General features: G+C 43.2%; 1 protein-coding gene across 2 annotated transcripts in view; it reads right to left on the bottom strand.

The window, feature by feature from the left end:
- The window catches only part of ARL6 (ADP ribosylation factor like GTPase 6), a 270,741-nt gene that overhangs the window by 43,896 nt on the left and 206,159 nt on the right, over window positions 1–20,686 (bottom strand). For both annotated transcript variants that reach the window (XM_040423274.1, XM_040423275.1), the window contains exon 5: window positions 17,977–18,071. In XM_040423274.1, coding sequence (XP_040279208.1) covers window positions 17,977–18,071 — 95 coding nt within the window. The remainder of the gene's footprint in view (window positions 1–17,976; window positions 18,072–20,686) is intronic.

Raw genomic sequence — 20,686 nt, 5'->3', positions numbered from 1 at the left:
TCAAACGCCCACACTCCTATGCAGGTGGTCATTCTCTGTTGACGGCAGACGTGTTAACAAAGGGTTAAATAAACCATGTCGGGAATCGGAATAAGGAGTAGGTCCTGTGAGCACAGCAGCAAGCGAACGCGCCTGTGCCTTCACTTTCATTTCTTTAACGCCATGGATAATGCCATGTTCCTGGGATCCGCAGAATGAGTTCACAACGTGGAAAAGTTACGAGAATTTCCCCTTAAATTTAGCTCATTCTAAAGTTGTGCGGATCGGGAATTGGCGGATCGGGAGTGATAAATGTAGCTAAGAGTCTACTGTATATCAAACCAAGGTGAATATGAAACTTTAGTGCGGGTGCTAAGCTTTCAGTCGTGGATGGAGGTCCACTTTAGTGCTGTTGTGGGGACATATGATTTCTGTGGACGCCCCGGCGTGCAGCGTGTGTTCTCAGGACCATGCTGTTTTTCAGAAATCACACGGTAGGAAGCAACGAGGCTGCTGCATTTCTTGGCGCCTGGCCACAGCTTTGGATGGAAGAAGGATCAGCTGCTGTCACCCAATGAATGCATGGACCCAGCAGATATTTTATTAGGCACTTTCTGACATCCTGACTTTAGCTATAGGGGTTATTAATAAACTTATTATACACCTGAGGAGACTGCAGGACTTTATTTTGCCTTCCGATATGACAGAAGATACAGCTTACCAGAACCTCAAGTCCTGGCATCCCGTTCTCTGCAATATGCATGCACTTGGACACTCTCTGCTATTCTACTGAGGACAGAGTCGGGGCCAAGAAAGGGCTGGCTTAGTTATTGTGGTCGCGTGATGGGTGATGGGTGAGGGAAGGCAGCTCTCAGTCATGTTATATGGTGTCAACATGTCATCTAATAGGAGGAAACTACTGAGCTTCTTGGACCACCTATCCAAAGATCCCACCATTGTCAGACCGCTGCCTCTTTTCCTGACCTCTTCAGTCAAACACTGTTAGTGAGATGCCATCCGAGCACATGTGATTGATGAGGCCAGTGACTGGCTGCAGTGGTTATGGAACCAAGCAACTGCTGATCCAGCAGGGATTGGAAGCAGCCAGGAACGGGGGAGCAGCGCATGAACAGCGGAAGCAGCGGCTATAGGGCAAGACAAATAAAAAAAATAAAAATAAAACCTTTCCTAGATATTACTACCAAAACTGGGTTAGTGTGACAAAAGATTTGTGACAAGGAGCAGAACAGCTATGTGTGATATAACTGTCAACTGGTGATTGAGATCAGAACACTGCTGGAGCCAATCACAGGCCACAGTGGTGACCTGCTCACCTTGCATCAAATGACCATACTGTCTTTCAGATGCTGTGGTTAAATGCTCGCGATAGAAGTTATTGCCTATCGCAGAAATTAGGCTATGGCGTTTGCTCCGCTCCAGTGTGGGTGTCCTAATATATATTGTATGTCTATTATAGTGTAAAGTGGGAAATATAACACTCTCTGGTGACCTAGGAGGGAAAGAGGGAGCGACAGAGAGAGAGAGAGAGAGAGAGAGACACTAGTATGCTGCACTGATTTCCTGGCAATATACAGTCGGGTCCATAAATATTGGGACATGGACACAATTCTAAAATTTTTGGCTCTATACACCACCACAATGGATTTGAACTGAAACGAACAAGATATGCTTTAACTGCAGACTGTCAGCTGTAATTTGAGGGTATTTACATCAAAATCAGGTGAACGGTGTAGGAATTACAACAGTTTGCATATATGCCTCCCACTTGTTAAGGGATCAAAAGAAATGGGACATAATAATCATAAATCAAACTTTCACTTTTTAATACTTGGTTGCAAATCCTTTGCAGTCAATTACAGCCTGAAGTCTGGAACGCATAGACATCACCAGACGCTGGGTTTCATCCCTGGTGATGCTCTGCCAGGCCTCTACTGCAACTGTCTTCAGTTCCTGCTTGCTCTTGGGGCATTTTCCCTTCAGTTTTGTTTTCAGCAAGTGAAATGCATGCTCAATCGGATTCAGGTCAGGGGATTGACTTGGCCATTGCATAACATTCCACTTCTTTCGCTTAAAAACTTTTTGGTTGCTTTTGCAGTATGCTTTGGGTCATTATCCATCTGCACTGTGAAGCGCCGTCCAATGAGTTCTGAAGCATTTGACTGAATATGAGCAGATAATATTGCCCGAAACACTTCAGAATTCATCCTGCTGCTTTTGTCAGCAGTCACATCATCAATAAATACAAGAGAACCAGTTCCATTGCCAGCCATACTTGCCCACGCCATGACACTACCACCACCATGCTTCACTGATGAGGTGGTATGCTTAGGATCATGAGCAGTTCCTTTCCTTCTCCATGCTCTTCTCTTCCCATCACTCTGGTACAAGTTGATCTTGGTCTCATCTGTCCATAGGATGTTGTTCCAGAACTGTGAAGGCTTTTTTAGATGTCGTTTGGCAAGCTCTAATCTGGCCTTCCTGTTTTTGAGGCTCACCAATGGTTTACATCTTGTGGTGAACCCTCTGTATTCACTCTGGTGGAGTCTTCTCTTGATTGTTGACTTTGACACACATACACCTACCTCCTGGAGAGTGTTCTTGATCTGGCCAACTGTTGTGAAGGGTGTTTTCTTCACCAGGGAAAGAATTATTTGGTCATCCACCACAGTTGTTTTCCGTGGTCTTCCGGGTCTTTTGGTGTTGCTGAGCTCACCGGTGCGTTCCTTCTTTTTAAGAATGTTCCAAACAGTTGTTTTGGCCACGCCTAATGCTTTTGCTATCTCTCTGATGGGTTTGTTGTGTTTTTTTCAGCCTAATGATGGCTTGCTTCACTGATAGTGACAGCCCTTTGGATCACATCTTGAGAGTTGACAGCAACAGATTCCAAATGCAAATAGCGCACTTGAAATGAACTCCGGACCTTTTATCTGCTCATTGTAATTGGGATAATGAGGGAATAACACACACCTGGCCATGGAACAGCTGATAAGCCAATTGTCCCATTACTTTTGGCCCCTTAACAAGTGGGAGGCACATATGCAAACTGTTGTAATTCCTACACCGTTCACCTGATTTGGATGTAAATACCCTCAAATTAAAGCTGACAGTCTGCAGATAAAGCACATCTTGTTCGTTTAATTTCAAATCCATTGTGGTGGTGTATAGAACCAAATGTTAGAATTGAGTCGATGTCCCAATATTTATGGACCTAAGTGTATATGAATTGTCTGGGGAAGTACTATTTCTCATTACTAGAGCACCTAGTATGCATGTGTATAGCATGGGATTCTTCAGAAATTAATAACAAAAATTTGGGTTTAAAATTTGAAAAATCGGGGACAAATTATAAATCCGTAGAATCGATTCGCTCATCTCTAATAAATACACACATGGTTATAACCTCCTTTCTAGCTATCTCTTGACATAGCCCAACTTCTATTATTTGCTAGGGATTTCTGATCTGGTAGATTAGCTGCTAGGAAAAGGACAGTCCAGAATTGCAGTAGCAGCAGGTTCCTCTGATTTTTCACTTTCCAGCGAGATGACCAAAACATTGTGCACCCTCTTCAATTGGCGATGTCAGCTAATAGCCTGTAAATGCAGTCCTAAGGGGGAGCGGAGCGGGCACATCACGTTTTAGTGCAGTAGAAAACTTTAACTGTATCATTAACGTAGACGCTGGAATAATGCGGACCTGTGGGGAGCTCAAACCTACATCACGAAAAACCGAAAGAGGAAACAAAATTCTTTCCATGAATCAGGCGCTAATTTTGGCTTCGGCATTTAAAGTGCTCCTATATTTATGTGATATCCGTCCTGCAGGCAGCAATTTAACAATACTTGTTGTCCAGACTTAGCCTCCTCGAACCAGTCACTCTGTTTGCAGTTAAAAAGCAGCATTGGCTAAACTAGATATTGAGGACATATAGTCCTTCCTATCTACACTGCCTGTGGGGTGTATATATGAAAACTGCCGACTTTGTGGCACCTTTTAATACGGTATAGGTTCACTTTAATCCACTATGGATTGTGAATGTAAAGCTTAACAATTAAAGGGGTTCTTCTTCTTCTTACTGATGATGGGAAGGGGGGGGGGTCTGACACCCGAGACCTCAAATCGGGCTGGCCACATGAAGTAGTCGTGATGTCACTGGCAGGCTGGCATGAGCGCCGCTAAATCCTCAAACAGCTGATCGGCGGGGGTCCCAGTTGTCGGACCCTGCCAATCAGACGCTGATGACCTATCCAAAGGATAGATCGTCAGTAAGAAAACAGTATAGAACCTCTATCACCATCTTTCGTGACAATTAAAGGAACACCCTGGGCAAAACCAACACATTTATTAAGACTATCATTTTTTGACGGTAGCGCCTGGTCATAAATTAGGTGCATCTTCGGCAGTCGGTGCACCTGTTGGAAGAACTACGGCGGCCCCTGGCTGGAGTAGTTTTTCTTTTTGCTTTTTTTCCAGACGTAAAGTTAGTTAATTTGCTGGGGCCGGAGTCCCGGCCCCTGGCACTACCTTGACACTCCTTTATGTCAAATGCGGTGTAAAAACACCTGTGCGACAAATATTGTCGCACACAGGCATTTAAAGTCGCAAGAAAGGTGTCATGAGACAATTCTAAGCCAAGAAAAGGCATTCAATTGTTATTAAATGACACCATTGTGTCAAGCTTCAGCTTTACCCATAGTGTTAATGCTGAGTATTCAGTCGAATGCTGTTTTTACCTTTTCAGTGCAGTGCTGAGATGCTTTTCTGGACATTTTATTAAGGTATGGGGGTTTGCCTACCTCTGAGTGAATCTAAGGCTATGTGCCTACCTGATGTATGAGTCATGGATTTTGGCGCAAATTCTGTGCCAAACCAAAATCAATTTTTGAAAAACTGCTGCATGTGAATGGGGTTTCCGCAACTTCGTAAAAAACTTAGCCGCAAATATAAGTAGCATGCAAATAGCAATAGGGCCGATCCTCGTGTGGATCTGCTGCACACCTGAGGGAGAATGCTACTTATAGACCCATCTCTACCTCCATATTCATAGACACCGAGATTTTTTTTTCTGTTGCATTCTGGAAACGAGAGTAAAAAGCCAAAGCAGTGAAAAAAGCCATTATCTCATAATATGGCGCTGCATGCAGGAATATGGAGGCCGTACGGCGAACCTCTGTAGTACTATGTGCTTTCTGTACATGGCTAGGCAGCACTGTATTTAGGAGGCCTTAGTGTATGCAACGTTATATCATAGACCAACCTGCAGACACTTAGGCCTCTTTCACACTTGCTTCGTTGTTTTCCAGTATTGAGATCCGGCAGAGAATCTCAATACCGGAAAAAAATAAATTCCGTTTAGTCCTCATGCATTCTGAATGGAAAGGGATCCGTTCAGGACGCATCAGGATGTCTTCTGTTCCGGCCACATTACGTTTTGTGATCAGACACAAATGCGCTGCAAGCTGTGGTTTTGTGTCCAGTCATAAAAACTCAAAAAGAAAACAAAAAAAAACGGATCCGGTTCTGAAAACAATGTAAGTCAATGGTGCCTAAAAAAACGGATCCGTCACCCATTGACTTTCAGTGTATTTAATGACCGATAGATTTTTTTTCGGTTTTGATTTCACACAACCGCATCCAAACGGAACGGATGCATCCTGACGTGCAAAATCAAAAACGGATCTGTTTAATTCCAGTATTGACATCCTCTGCACGCAAGTGTGAAAGTAGACTTCGAAGAAGCTATATTGTACATCCCAGGGTCATATTCCCATTATGTTTCAATATTAGTCGCCCAGTATACACCAGAAGAGTATTGAGCTGCACACGTCAGAGGCTTCTGGGGATGTACGCTGGAAAATGTACGTTTCTGAGAGAAGGTCCATGTGCAATGTTATCAGACCCTAAGAGGGCCAGATAGCGGCTAAGAATGGCTGGCGTTCAGGAGGGGTGTAATGGATGTGTAATAATATAAAGAAAGTAGCCTTCACATAGTGCTAATATATAGCTGGGGAGTTACTGGTTAGCAGCTATTCCTGACTGATGTAAGGAGGTGTTTTATCTTTCTTAGTTATCTGCTTATTTTTCTCTTATCTTGAATGACATTTTGGAGCTTTGAAACAGATTATTCAAGTTATAATGGCATCAACATACAATGGTCGTCTTGGAACCAATTCATATTGTAACTTGAGGGACCACTGTATATAGCTAGATAGATAGATAGAATAGGTAGATATTAGAGAGAGATAGATAGACAGATAGCGGGAGAGTTATCAAACTGGTGTACAGTAGAACTGGCTTAGTTGCCCATGACAACCAATCAGATTTCACCTTTCATTTTTCACAGCTCCTTTGAAAAATGAAAAGGTGGAATCTGATTGGTTGCTATGGGCAACTAAGCCAGTTCTACTGTACACCAGTTTGATAAATCTCCCCCATAATCTCTATGCCTAAAACAATTGCTGCAGACATAGAAGAATATATGTTTTGGGGACTGGTGCTCCTTGAACCAAATGTCCTCGCCTAATATAATCAGATCTAGTAGTAAAGCGATAAACAAAGTAACATGACTCCAGAGGAGGTTGATAAATGTTCAGAATATAAGATCTTTATGGAGCCGGAGGAGATGTGTATCCATGGGCACCATCAGAAAGGACTCCCAGAATCCAGGTGCCAGCTGTTATTTTATGAACACTTTGGCGAGCCGGCCCGAGGGTCTTGTCTAGTACACACCAGAAGTAGTCATAAAGCTATTCACTAAGAAACTGCTTCATTAAATGCTTGAGAGGCACCTACAGAAAACCATCAAACCACCGTAAGGAGGACTAAATGGCTGTGTGAACAGACACTAAAACCAGTCTTTAATTAACCTGTCACCAGTTTGTGTCCCATTGACGTCAGGTTTTGCAGTGAAGCAAGACGCAAAGTGCCCCTGTACTCTGCAACCGCTGACCAAAGGGGGAGATTTATCAAGAGGGGACATCTGTCAGTCAGCTAGGTTCATACAGTAAGTACATATCTGCTGACAGATGACCTTTAACATAAGAATACATAGTACTTATACCGAGCATCACTGGTCGCAGTAACAGAGTGTTTCTCCTCTGCATAAATGTCCAAGATGGAAATACACCTTTAGGTTGGTTGTCCAGCTTTATAACCCCTTTAAAATTTGCTCAGAAATGCGCTGTACCGAAACAAAACCATGCACTCACCTGCTCTCCGCCGATCCATTCCCACAATGAGGGCCCAATCTGTGCTCCTTCCAGTCCCCGACCAGTAAACTTCCAAAAGAGGTCATGTGCGCCGCTGCAGCCCATTGCTGGCCTCAGCAGTGATGTGTCCCTAGGAGCTACATCACTGTTGGGTCATGTGATGCTTGGGGACTTGCCAACATTGAGGCCAGTGACTGGGAGCCGAAGTGCACATGACCCAGTTTAGAAGTTTTCCGGCAAGGGACCGGAAGGGGAGTGGATTGGGCCATCTGAACTTTTTTGTTTTTAGGTAGAGTGCATTACTGGCCAAATTTTAAAGGTGTTGTCTGGTTTCAGAGCTAAACCCGGATATGAGCTCCACTTCACTCATTTAGGTTGTGTGAGTGGAGCGTCGGGGCATTTCTAGCTCAGATGCTCCCCCTTGCCCTGCATTGCTTAGCTAGGGCCAACTGCTGGTGACAGCATGCTGTAAAACAGCCTAGGACAGCATTATAAGACCGCCGGGAACGTCACCGGACTCACTGCTAGGCGGAGGCCTCTGCCTAGAATTCCTAAGAGAAGCCTAGTACGTCACTGGTAGTAAAGAAAAAGCGCAGGGTGGAGCATCGGAGCAAGAAATGACAGAACCAGGCAGTGAAAACGGGATCACACCTGGCCCTGTCAATCAAAGTGGAGAGGGAGAGGCAGTTGCAGAGAGAGCAGAGCCTCTAGGTGTAACAGCAACGCCCCCGTTGCTCCTAGGAGGATCATTTGCATATATTAAAACATCATTTTTCTCAGCATTAATAAAGCAAAAACAAAAAACAAACAAAAAAACCCTGTAAAATAAAACGGTATTATGACAAAAAGGTAAAGTGGGTCATTGCACACCCCTGTGTAACACCTGTACACAACTAATAAAATGAAACCTTTTCTGCTCAGGTAGCTCAGACTTGTTACAGAATCAGCGGAAATAAAACTGCAAGGACAAAACACGAACAGATGAAGAAAACAAAAGGCGCAAAGAAATGAGGCTCTCGGGTTCATTCTAATTATGTCTCAAGCTGTCAGTGACAACAGATTTTACTATTAACCCCTTAAAGGGACACTGACAGGCCCAATAAGCATATTTAGGTATATATATGACAGTACGGGTCTTATAAAGTATTAGAATCATCTAAGTATCCCCCCTGTCCACCTTATAAATACAGTAAACTGAAGTTTTATAACCTGCTTGAATCGTCTTCAATCTGCCCAAGGGGCGGCGTTTCATCTCCACTTGCGCCCAGCCAGCCGCCCCAACTGCCGTTTTGAAGCGCCGCCCAGCTCATCAATATTCACTTCGCTGGGCGGCTACTCTGAAGCGCTGCTCTGAACTGTGCCCGGCGCATGCGCATAAAGCAGAGGCTGCATCGGCCTTTGAGATGCAGACTGTGCGCAGGCGCGATGTGATCCCGGCCAGTGAGGGTGCCGGGCGCATGCGCTGAAGATGAGCCGGAGGCCGATGCCCATAGGATTGTATTGGGCATGCGCCGGATCTTGTGTCGGGGACAGTAGTAGCCGCCCAGCGAAGTGAATATTGATGAGCTGGCGCTTCAAAACGGCAGTTGTGGCGAGGCTGGCTGGGCGCAAGTGGAGATGAAACCCCGCCCCTTGGGCAGAATGAAGGCGATTCAAGCAGGTTATAAAACTTCATTTTACTGTAGTTATAAGGTGGACAGGGGGGATACTTAGATGATTCTAATACACTTTATAAGACCTGTACTGTCATATATATACCTAAATATGCTTATTGGGCCTGTCAGTGTCCCTTTAAGGACCCGGACAATTTTCACCTCAAAGACCAGGCCATTTTTTACAAATCTGACCAGTGTCACTTTATGTGGTGATAACTTTAAAACGCTTTTACTTATCCAGGCCATTCTGAGATTGTTTTCCCGTCACGTATTGTACTTCATGACACTGGTAAATCTGAGTTAAAATATTTCATTTTTATTTATAAAACAAATACCAAATTTACCAAAAATGTGGAAAAATTCACAATTTTCAAAATTTCTATTTCTCTGCTTTTAAAACAGATAGTGCTACCCCCTAAAATAGTTATTACTTCACATTCCCCATATGTCTACTTCATGTTTGGATCATTTTGTAAATTACATTTTCTTATTTTTTGGGATGTTAGAAAGCTTAGAAGTTTAGAAGCAAATCTTGAAAATTTTCTGAAAATTTCCAAAACCCAGTTCAGGTCTGAAGTCACTTTGTGGGGCTTACAGAATAGAAACCACCCATAAATGGCCCCATTTTAGAAACTACACCCCTCAAGGTATGCAAAACTGATTTTACAAACTTTGTTAACCATTTAGGTGTTCCACAAGAATTAAAGGAAAATGGAGATCAAATTTCAGAATTTCACTTTTTGGGCAGATTTTCCATTTTAATCCATTTTTTCCAGTAACCAAACAAAACTTAACATAGGGTTGTTTCAATACCAATATTTTGATTCGGTTTCGATACCATAAAAAAGTATTGCGATACTTAATACCTTTCGATACCACGCAAAAATAAAATAAAACACAAAAAAGCCTTTTGATTATTTAAACGTAAAACATTTATTGAATTAAACAGAAAAACCTGCACCAGATATCAGATTGTCAGAGTTCGATATTGAATTTATGTAACAATACTAATGAGGAGCCTTCACCTCTCCTGCCCGACTCCTCTTTAGGCAACAAATTCTGCAGCATTTATTCTATGTTTTACAAACTCAACCCCAACATTAACCCCATGTTGCTCATTATGTGAGATGGTACACTACTTTGGTGGTCACTTACTATTAATGTGAGGCACATGGGGTCCAGTCCAAATGTGCCCAGCCAGACATAAAAAAAATAAGGGACCCCCATCATGTTTAAAATATGGCAGTGGCAAGATTGGGGTTATTGAGTCACATTAACCCCAATCTTTCTGGCTGCCTGATTCAAATGTTTTTTGCCTGCCTTTATTTTGGGCTAATCACTCTACACTTGCACTGTGGGGGTGTGGGGTACCTTCTATGCTGGCTGTCCAGGGCACTGACTCTGGGGCTGGGGCTCGGGCTGACAGTGAGGTGTGCACTCAGGAGGAGGACTTTATTACTTCTCCTGTCCCTCCTCCTGCTTTCATTAATAGTCAAACATTCATTGGTGCACCGTGGAAGTAGTGCGGGCAGCTTCAAAACACGCTCACTTCATTTGTCTCACAGCGGCCGCGTCATAGGAAGGAGGGATTCCCTCCCTCTGTCCCTTCCTTCCTCCTTCTCCACTATCCGCCATATTGTCATATAAGCGGAGTGCAGTCTAGAGCAGCATAGTACCGAAAAAACGAACATCCTGATACCGAATAGATACTGGCATAAAAGTATTGATTGGGTATTGAAAGTTCGATACCCGAAACAACCCTAACCTAATATTTATTACCCCGATTCTGTAGTTTACAGAAACACTCCATATGTGGTCGTAAACTGCTGTATGGGCACACGGCAGGGTGCAGAAGGAATGGAACACCATGTGGTTTTTGGAAGGCAGATTTCACTGGTATAATTTTAAGTTGCCATGTCACATTTGAAGACCCCCTGATGAACCCCTAGAGTAGAAACTCTAAACACTATTTTGGAAACTACGGAATAAGGTGGCAGTTTTGTTGGTACTATTTTAGGGTACATATGATTTTTGGTTGCTCTATATTACAGTTTTTGTGAGGCAAGGTAACAAAATATAGCTTTTTTGGCACAGTTGTTATTTACTGTGTTCATCTGACAGGATAGGTCATGTGGTATTTTTATAGAGCAGGTTGTTACGGACTCGACAATACCCAAAAATTTTTTGTGTCTCCATATTCTGAAAGCCATAGGGACAGTTTTATCATTACACTTACATCTTACTCCACTTTTACATATGTCCAAAGTCATTTTTGGGTAAGTCAGATTTATTAATGGTCCTTTAATACTTTGATAAATGTGGTTTGACGATAACAGTTTATCCTTCAGTAAGCGGCTTTACAAAAGTCGCACATCTTTACGAAAAAAAATGCATGTTCTATTAACCCCTTAAGGACATAGGACGTACCGGTACGCCCTATTTCCCGAGTCCTTAAGGACCAAGGATGTACCGGTACGTCCTGACTTAAATTCGGAATTCCGGCGCCGCGGGGGTTAATCGGAACGGGACACCGGCTGAAATCATTCAGCCGGCATCCCGTAACAACGCAGGGGGGGGTCATTTGACCCCCCCGTATCGGCGATCGCAGAAAACCGCAGGTCAATTTAGACCTGCGGTTTTCTGCGTTTCCGGTCCATTCGGGTGTCCTGTGACCCGATGAACCGGAAAAAGACTGCGATCGGTGGCGTAATTTTACACCACCTATCGCAGTCCGAGGATTTGGAGAGGCGGTGCTGGCCCTGGTGCTGAACGCCGCTGTCCAGGGTGCTGATTGGTGCAGGGGAGAGAGGCGCGAGATTCAAACTTCCTGCGCTCCTCTCTCCCCTCCTCTTCCTGTCCAGCACCCTGACCGTGCAGCATCGTCTAGCACCAGCTCCTGTGTCCCCCTAATCGGCATCCATCACCCTCCTGCACCCATCGCCACCCAGGTAGGTTAGGGTCAGTGAGGGAGAGGCACCGTTAGGCAGGGAAAGAAGGGAAAAGTTAGTTAGGAAAAAAAAAAAAAAAAAAAAAAAAAAAAAAAAATTTATTCCAAACTTCCATCTATCCATACTGGAAAGAAGGGAAGAACCCAAAAAAAGTGTAGAGTGTGTCACAAAAGGGGGATACGGAAGGACACCACTACTCAATGTGACACGTGCCCCGATCATCCGGGCCTCTGCATTATCAATTGCTTCAGGGAGTATCACACTTCCATGGAGTACTACATTTTTATAATCCCCAACAGTCCACTAGAGAACATAAAACACTATGGCTCTCAGACTTTGGAGACACGGAAACAATTTTTCTTTCCCCAAAAAATATTAGTTTTAGTGCAGGCATCCTCAAACTGCGGCCCTCCAGATGTTGTAAAACTATAACTCCCAGCATGCCCAGACAACCTACAGCCATCAGCAGGGCATGGTGGGAATTGTAGTTTTACAACATCTGGAGGGCCGCAGTTTTAGGATGCCTGCTTAGTGTTTCCAAAGTCTGAGAGCCATACATATTGGGCATCGTCGCGTGCGTAAAAGTCGTCGCTATAAAAATAACTTTTGACCAAACGCCTCTGATGAACGGTGTTAAAAATATAAAATAAAAACTGTGCCAAAACACCCATTTTTGGGCAAAATTTCAATTTGAATCCATTTTGCCGGTAATAAAGCAAGGGTTAACAGCCAAACAAAACTGAATATTTATTGCCCCGATTCTGTAGTTTGCAGAAACACCCCATATGTGGTCGTAAATGGCTATATAGCCACACGCCAGGGCATAGAACGAAGGGAACTCCATACGGTTTCTGGAAGGCAGATTTTGATGGACAGTTTTTTTTTTGACACCATGTCCCATTAGAAGCCCCCCCTGATGTAGCCTAGACTAGAAACTCCAAAAAAGTGACCCCATCTAAGAAACTACACCCCTCAAGGTATTCAAAAGTTACTTTACAAACTATGTTAACCCTTTAGGTGTTCCACAAAACTAAATCGCGAATGTAGAAACAATTTTAGAATTTAATTTTTTTGTTACATTGCCTCAAAAAAGAGTAAAATAGAGCAACCAAAAATCAAATTTACCCCAAAAATAGTCCCAAAACAACAACCACCGTATCCCGTAGTTTCCTAGATGGGGTCACTTTTATGGAGTTTCTACTCTAGGGGTGCATCAGGGGGCTTGAAAGGGTACATGGTGTCAATAAACCAGTCCAGCAAAATCTGCCTTCCAAAACCCATATGGTGTTCCCCTCCTTCTATGTGCTACCGTTCGGCCAAACAGTAGTTTACGACCACATATGGGGTGTTTTTGCAAACTACAGAATCAGGGCAACCCATTTTGAGTGTTGTTTGGCAGTTAACCCTTGTTGTACTCCTGGAAAAAATTGATTATATTGGAAAATTTTCAAAATTGTTTCTCCATCTGCCATTAACTCTTGTGGAACACCTAAAGGGTTAACAAAGTTTGTAAACCCAGTTTTGAATACCTTGAGGGGTGTACTTTCTTAGATGGAGTCACTTTTTTGAAATTTCTATTCTGGGGGTGCAACAGGGGGCTTCAAATGGGACATGGTATAAACAAAACCAGTCCTGCCAAATCTGCCTTCCAAAACCCATATGGTGTTCCCCTCCTTCTATGTGCTCCCGTTCGGCCAAACAGTAGTTTACGACCACATATGGGGTGTTTTTGCAAACTACAGAATCAGGGCAACCCATTTTGAGTGTTGTTTGGCAGTTAACCCTTGTTTTACTCCTGGAAAAAATTGATTATATTGGAAAATTTTCCAAAAAATAGAAATTTCAAAATTGTTTCTCCATCTGCCATTAACTCTTGTGGAACACCTAAAGGGTTAATAAAGTTTGAAAAAACAGTTTTGAATACCTTGAGGGGTGTAGTTTCTAGAATGGGGTCATTTTTGGGAGGTTTCTATTATCTAAGCCTCACAATATGACTTCAAACCTGAACTGGTCCATAAAAAGTGGGATTTTGAAGATTTCTGAAAATTTCAAAATTTGCTTCTAAACTTCTAAGCCTTGTAACATCCCCAAAAAATTAAATATCATTCCCAAAATGCTACAAACATGAAGAAGACATATGGGGAATGTAAAGTCATCACAATTTTTGGGGGTATTACTATGTATTACAGAAGTAGAGAAACTGAAACTTTGAAATTGGCAAATTTTTCAAAATTTTTGGTAAAAATGGTATTTTTTTTATGCAAAAAAATTAACTTTTTTGACCCAATTTTAGCAGTGACATGAAGTACAATATGTGACGAAAAAACAATCTCAGAACGGCCTCGGTAAGTCAAAGCGTTTTTAAGTTATGAGCACTTAAAGTGACACTGGTCAGATTTGCAAAAAATGGCCTGGTCCTTAAGGTGAAAATGAGCCCGGTCCTTAAGGGGTTAAAAAGTCGCATAAGATAAGCATGGTCCTCACTTGAGTGAAATTGCGCATTTTTTTTTACTTTTTTAAATTGTCGCAATAGTAAATCTGTCCAGAGATTCATTTACATAAGAAAACACGCCCTCTTTCAGAAAACTGGCGAGCATAGCACAGAGCCAATAAAAGTTGAAAATTTTGCGCAGTTTTAGCGATTGCCCAAAAAATTTGACTTGAGCTAATGATAAATCTGGCCCAAAGTTTTTTATATTTTTTGGGCGACTGTCTTATGTAGGGGCTCATTTTTGCGGGATGAGATGACGGTTTGATTGGTATGATTTTGGGGTGCGTATGACTTTTTGATCGCTTGGTATTACACATTTTGTGATGTAAAGTGACAAAAAAATTGCTTTTTTGACACTGTTTTTTTTTGTTTGTTTTTTACAGTGTTCAACTTAGGGGTTAGGTCATGTGGTATTTTTATAGAGCATGTTGTTACGTACATTGCGATACCTAATATGTCTACTTTTTTTGTTTATTTAAGTTTTACACAATAACATCATTTTTGAAACAAAAAAAAATATAAAAATCATGTTTTAGCGTCTCCATATTCTGAGAGCCATAGTTTTTTTTTTTGGGGCGTTTGTCCCAGGTAGGGTCTCATTTTTGGCAGGCTGAGATGACGGTTTGATTGGTATGATTTTGGGGTGTGTATGAATTTTTGATCGCTTGGTATTACACTTTTTGGTGATTTTACGGTGTTGACCAGACGGGGTGGATCATGTGATATTATTATAGAGCAGGTTGTTACGCATGCGGTGATACCTAATATGTCTGTTTTTATTTTATTTTTCTATTTTTTACAATTGTATATGTCTCTTTTTATGGAAAAGGGGCATTTTTTTTAATTGACGAAAACACTTTTTTTTTTTCACTTTTATTATTTTGTATTTTTGTCCCAGTATGGGACTTCAACATTACAGGGTCTGATCCCTGTTTCAATGCAGCACAATACATCTGTGTAATACACTGATAGTTTGCCTATGAGACCTAGCCTGGGGGCTTGGCCTCATAGGCCTCCGTACATGCCGGGCTCCAAGGCCTTGGAATGGCTTGGGGCTGCCATGGTAACCGGGGGCCCGATAGCTAATGAGAGGGAGCGCAAACCTCCCATATGCCGCGGTCAGCGCTGACCATGGCATATGAGGGGTTAATCCACCGGCATCGGCATTATCACCAATGCTGGTTGATGCAGCAGGGATCCGGCTGTTACTGACATTCCTGCCACTGATTGCGGCACCGCACATGGGGGAACAGAAGGACCGTAGGACGAGAATGCTCGTCCCTCATTAGCATATTTTAAAAGTCTTTATTTTAAGAGAACGGCGGCAGGCAGGGAGTTATAAAGCACACGGTTATGTACTGCTGACATTAGCACATCGCTCAGCTACATAAAGTTATTTCTCATGACAGAAACCCTTCAACCAGTTTTTAGGCTGCAGCTAAACACAAAGGGGGAGATAACATCCCCCATGCCACTTTTCCAGCAAAAAAAAGTTACAAACCCTGCGTTTGCAACTTTTTAAACACCCCTACACCTAAATCTAGGTGCAAGTGGTGTTTCTACACCACCCCTTCTGAAGGAGGCACGGTGTGGGCAGGGCCATTCCCCCTAGCACAATTATCATAATTTAAAGGGGTTGTCCCATGACTAAGGTAAAAAAATGAAAATCAGACATCATATAGATTATGACAATCTCTTTCTAACAAAGCTAGAACCTGCCCGTGTCTATTCTGCAGGAGCTCTCTCCCTATCACAACTCAGGAGACAATTGAGGGATAAAACTGAGCATGTGCGGTCATCTCAGTGAGAAAGGACAGATAAATAAGAAAAAAACAGCAGGTGGCGCCATACAGAGACATTTTATTGTTGTGCGGCCGTTCCGTGCCATTGGGGACCGCAATTTGTTATTCCCTAATGCACGGGCAACATCCGTGCGGCGGCCGGGACGGATCGAGAACCATTCAACTTGAATGGGTCCGTGATACGTCCGCACCGTTAAAAATATTGTGTTCTATTTTTTTGCGGTGGGTAGGCACGGACAGAAACACCACGGAAGCACTCCGTAGTGCCTCCGTGGGCTTCTGATCTGTGCTTCCATTCCGCACCTCCCGGATTGCAGACCCATTCAAGTGAATAGGTCCACATCCGTGATGCGGGGTGCACACGGCCGGTGCCTGTGTATTGCGGACCCGCTGTATGCGGGCAGCAATACGGCAACAACTGTGTGCATGAGGCCTAACTCAGTGGCTATGCTAAATGTTTAATTACATACAATTACAAAAGTATTCAGATCCAGGTGCTGGCTTGAATATATTAGAATATTTTTTGTGGGGCGAATACTAATGAGTGCCTCCAATATAGAAGCGCTCATTAGTACAGGTGGAATGGGAAGTGGTGAATGCATTGCTCCCCTGGCTCTGTATGTACTCACCAATTTCTGGTCCTCGACCTCTCACTGTGCTGTGACTGTGCATAGCGTAAGGACGTGAGCGCGCTGCGCGAGTCGGGATACAGCACAGCTAGCAGCAGGAAGAACAGGAAGAGAGAGCTGGATGTGAGGAGCGGCGTCCGGAGCAGCAGAGGTAAGTTGATTTTATTATCTGATCTGAGCATGATGGTCATTCACATGGAGGTCTGATTTGAGGTCTTATTGGGGGACTTATGGAGGTCTGATCTGAGGTCTGAATGTGGGGTCTTACTTACGTCTGACCTGAGGTCTGATTGGGGGACATTCAAATGGCGGTCTGTTCTGAGTTCTGATGAAAAATATATTTTTTATTATATTCCTCCTCTAAAAACTAGGTGTGTCTTATAGGGCGAAAAATACGGTAAATGATGACTGAAATCTACGCCACCTAGTAGCTGGTGTAGATCCCAGGGTGCCCCTTGACAATGGAGTGGTGGCGCACATGCATGACCACTGCTACATTCACTTCTAGGAGACCATCTGTGGGACAGGGATGTGCAGGATGAAAACATAACCAAACACAGAATCACAGGATTGTGGGAGTAGGAGAACACCACAGCAGGAGGCACCCTTTATAAAAAAATAAAAAAAAACTGGAAAAATGCATGGTACGGGTAACACTGCGGTTGGAAATACGGTCATTACTCAAGTACACACAATATGCTGTATGACGGCTTATTTGGTAAATTCACCTGAGATGATAATATATGCTAAAAAACACAACATAACTTAGGACGAAATCCAATCACCTTCTGTTTTTTATTTTTTAAACTTTCTTGTACAGGGGCGATCCTAGTTAAAGGGAGCCTGTCACCAATATGTTATAGAGCAGGAGGAGCTATATATATATAATACTATATATCAATCTGCTCAGCTCCTCCTGCTCTATGACATGCTGCTGACAGACGACACTGGTGACACAAGGCCCTACAGGACCCGATTCTAGAACGTGTCTGTATCTCAAGACTCCATAGATGCCTCATGATCCATCAGGACGAGTCTACTTCTGAGCTGAAATGTATTACAGTCACAGCTGAAGAGACCGAGATTAAAATCAGTCACGAAAGACTTTAGGTATTTGAACTGCTGACATATATCATTTGAGCTGAGTGCTCTTCAGTAGCAGCCGTCAGCACCCCTGACAAGACGCGTTTCTCTAAAGTGTCTGACGAGAGTAAAGCGGGGGAGGGGGGCGCACAGCAATCTTACCTGCGTGATTTAAAAGGGTCTCCAGCTCTTCTTTAGCCACAACCATTCGGAGCTTGTCACTGCTGTCAATGACAAAAATAATAGCCTGGCCTTCTCTGCAACATGGAAAGACAGAAAAGAGATTTATTGTGGAGGATATAATTCATGGCGAGAGCAGGTGTAGGACAGGCAGGTCTTCCTTGTATTACTCTCATTCACATCCCACCCAAATCTGGTATTTTCTCGGTGCCTCTCAAACATTACTAGATTAGACTAGGGACCATTTTAACTTGGTGGTCAGCAATTAGTGATCCCCCTATAGATTTCATTGCTTCTTTATGGTTCCTATGAATATGGCTTTTTATTACTTACTTGACCTCTGCTGTACATGTATGGCAGGAGTCAAGTCTTTAAACAGGTTACCTGCTATAACCACTGGGTGTCTGCTGTTTTAAATAGCAGACACCTGGAACTAATGTCTGTGATCGGCAATAACGCCGACCACAAATGACCCTGGTATCGGAGACGCTTTTCCTCTGAGAGCGCTGTGCCCCTTTCTGTTCCATCTGCCCCCTCTAACCAGAGACCGACCCTTTTATGTTCCCACCACCATCTCTCACACAGTATGGCCACTTCATGTCTCACCCTCACCCCCAGAGACTCTGACAAATAATGTTAACCCTCTGCAGAGCCCACTTCCCATTACCTATACCACTTTGTTCCCCTGCTCCTATTTCATCCACAGAACCCTGCCACATTGTGCCCTCCATCCAAAAGAAACCTTCCTGACTGGTCACATCATTTACACTAAACTATGGACTGACTGCAGCATCTACACTAGAATACGGACTGACTGCGGCATTTACACTAGACTACGGAGTGACTGACTGCGGCATTTACATTAGACTATGGACTGACTGAGCGCAGTATTTACACTACACTATGGACTGACTGACTACAGCATCTACACTAGACTATGGACTGACTGCCCGCAGCATTTACACTAGACTATGGACTGACGGCAATGTTTACACTACACCATGTACTGACCGCAGCAGCTACACTAGACTATGGACTGACTGACCGCAGCATTTACACTATAATATGGACTGACTGACCGCAGCATTTACACTATAATATGGACTGACTGACCGCAGCATTTACACTATAATATGGACTGACTGACCGCAGCATTTACACTATAATATGGTCTGACTGACCGCAGCATTTACACTATACTATGGACTGACTGCAGCATTTACACTATACTATGGACTGACCACAGCATTTACACTAGAATATGGATTGACCGCAACGTTTACACTAGACTACGTACTGACGGCAATGTTTACACTACACCATGTACTGACCGCAGCAGCTACACTAGACTATGGACTGACTGACCGCAGCATTTACACTATAATATGGACTGACTGACCGCAGCATTTACACTATAATATGGACTGACTGACCGCAGCATTTACACTATAATATGGACTGACTGACCGCAGCATTTACACTATAATATGGACTGACTGACCGCATCATTTACACTATAATATGGACTGACTGACCGCAGCATTTACACTATACTATGGACTGACTGCAGCATTTACACTATACTATGGACTGACCACAGCATTTACACTAGAATATGGATTGACCGCAACGTTTACACTAGACTACGTACTGACGGCAATGTTTACACTACACCATGTACTGACCGCAGCAGCTACACTAGACTATGGACTGACTGACCGCAGCAGTGGCTGCAGTGGTGATGTGTGTGTAATAACTGTCCTGTGCTGTATTCTGGTGAGGTCAGTGACTGGCTGCAGTGGTCAAGTTAATATACCTGCACATTACCGAGGAGGACCGGAGCTGCACCACAGAGAACAGTGGGGGAGAAACAGGTGAGTATATCATGATTTTTTATATAATTTTAACACATTTAGTGGCATTGGACAGATTTTAGGATAAGTCGGACAACCCCTTTATGGGCATTACTAAATAACAGTGTACAGACTTAATTTAAGCATGGGACCACCATTACATGTTCTTACTAACAGACTGCTAAATGGATAAAGATGGCAAACCCCCTCACAAGAAAGCCAGAAGGATGTCTGTATATTTTCCATACTTTTCTTTTACCATTGTTTCTAAAAATGACATTTATGATAGAAGTAAACAAGCGCAAATATTTAACCTTCAGAAACGCGAGCTCCGCGAGACATTTTTATGATTCAGGAGACACTTGCTGTCACAGAAATACAGCTGGGGAGACGCTCGGCCTTTTCAGGCGCTCGGAGATAGATCTGATGGCTGTAAATCAGCTTCATACACTGGGATGTGTTTGATCCTGACACTTACGGAGCACTCATCTAGGCTTCTGGGAAAGGGTGGAAGACTTCAAGAAAAAAAAAAAAAACTACACTAGATCTGGGCATCCGGGCTGGTAATGAAAGCCTACATTGGAATAGTACATGTCTCATAGAAAGTCTCACTAATCCGGACATAGTGGAATAGGTTTTCGTGCATGTCTGTAAAAATACTGCGGTCTGAGGCTACATATATGCGAAGAGATGCTCTTGCCACACCATCGAACAGTTTCTGGGCTATGATGTATTTTTTAAAACACCAAATATAGTATCCCCTGAGCAACTCCCCCCAATTTTCAAATTGTCCCTTACTAGAAAGGTAAAACGCACACACTAAAGGGATTTTCCAGGAG

The sequence above is a fragment of the Bufo bufo genome, chromosome 3, assembly GCF_905171765.1.
Source record: "Bufo bufo chromosome 3, aBufBuf1.1, whole genome shotgun sequence".
In the NCBI taxonomy this organism is placed as follows: Eukaryota; Metazoa; Chordata; class Amphibia; order Anura; family Bufonidae; genus Bufo; species Bufo bufo.
This window is presented reverse-complemented; position numbering and strand designations above follow the sequence as displayed.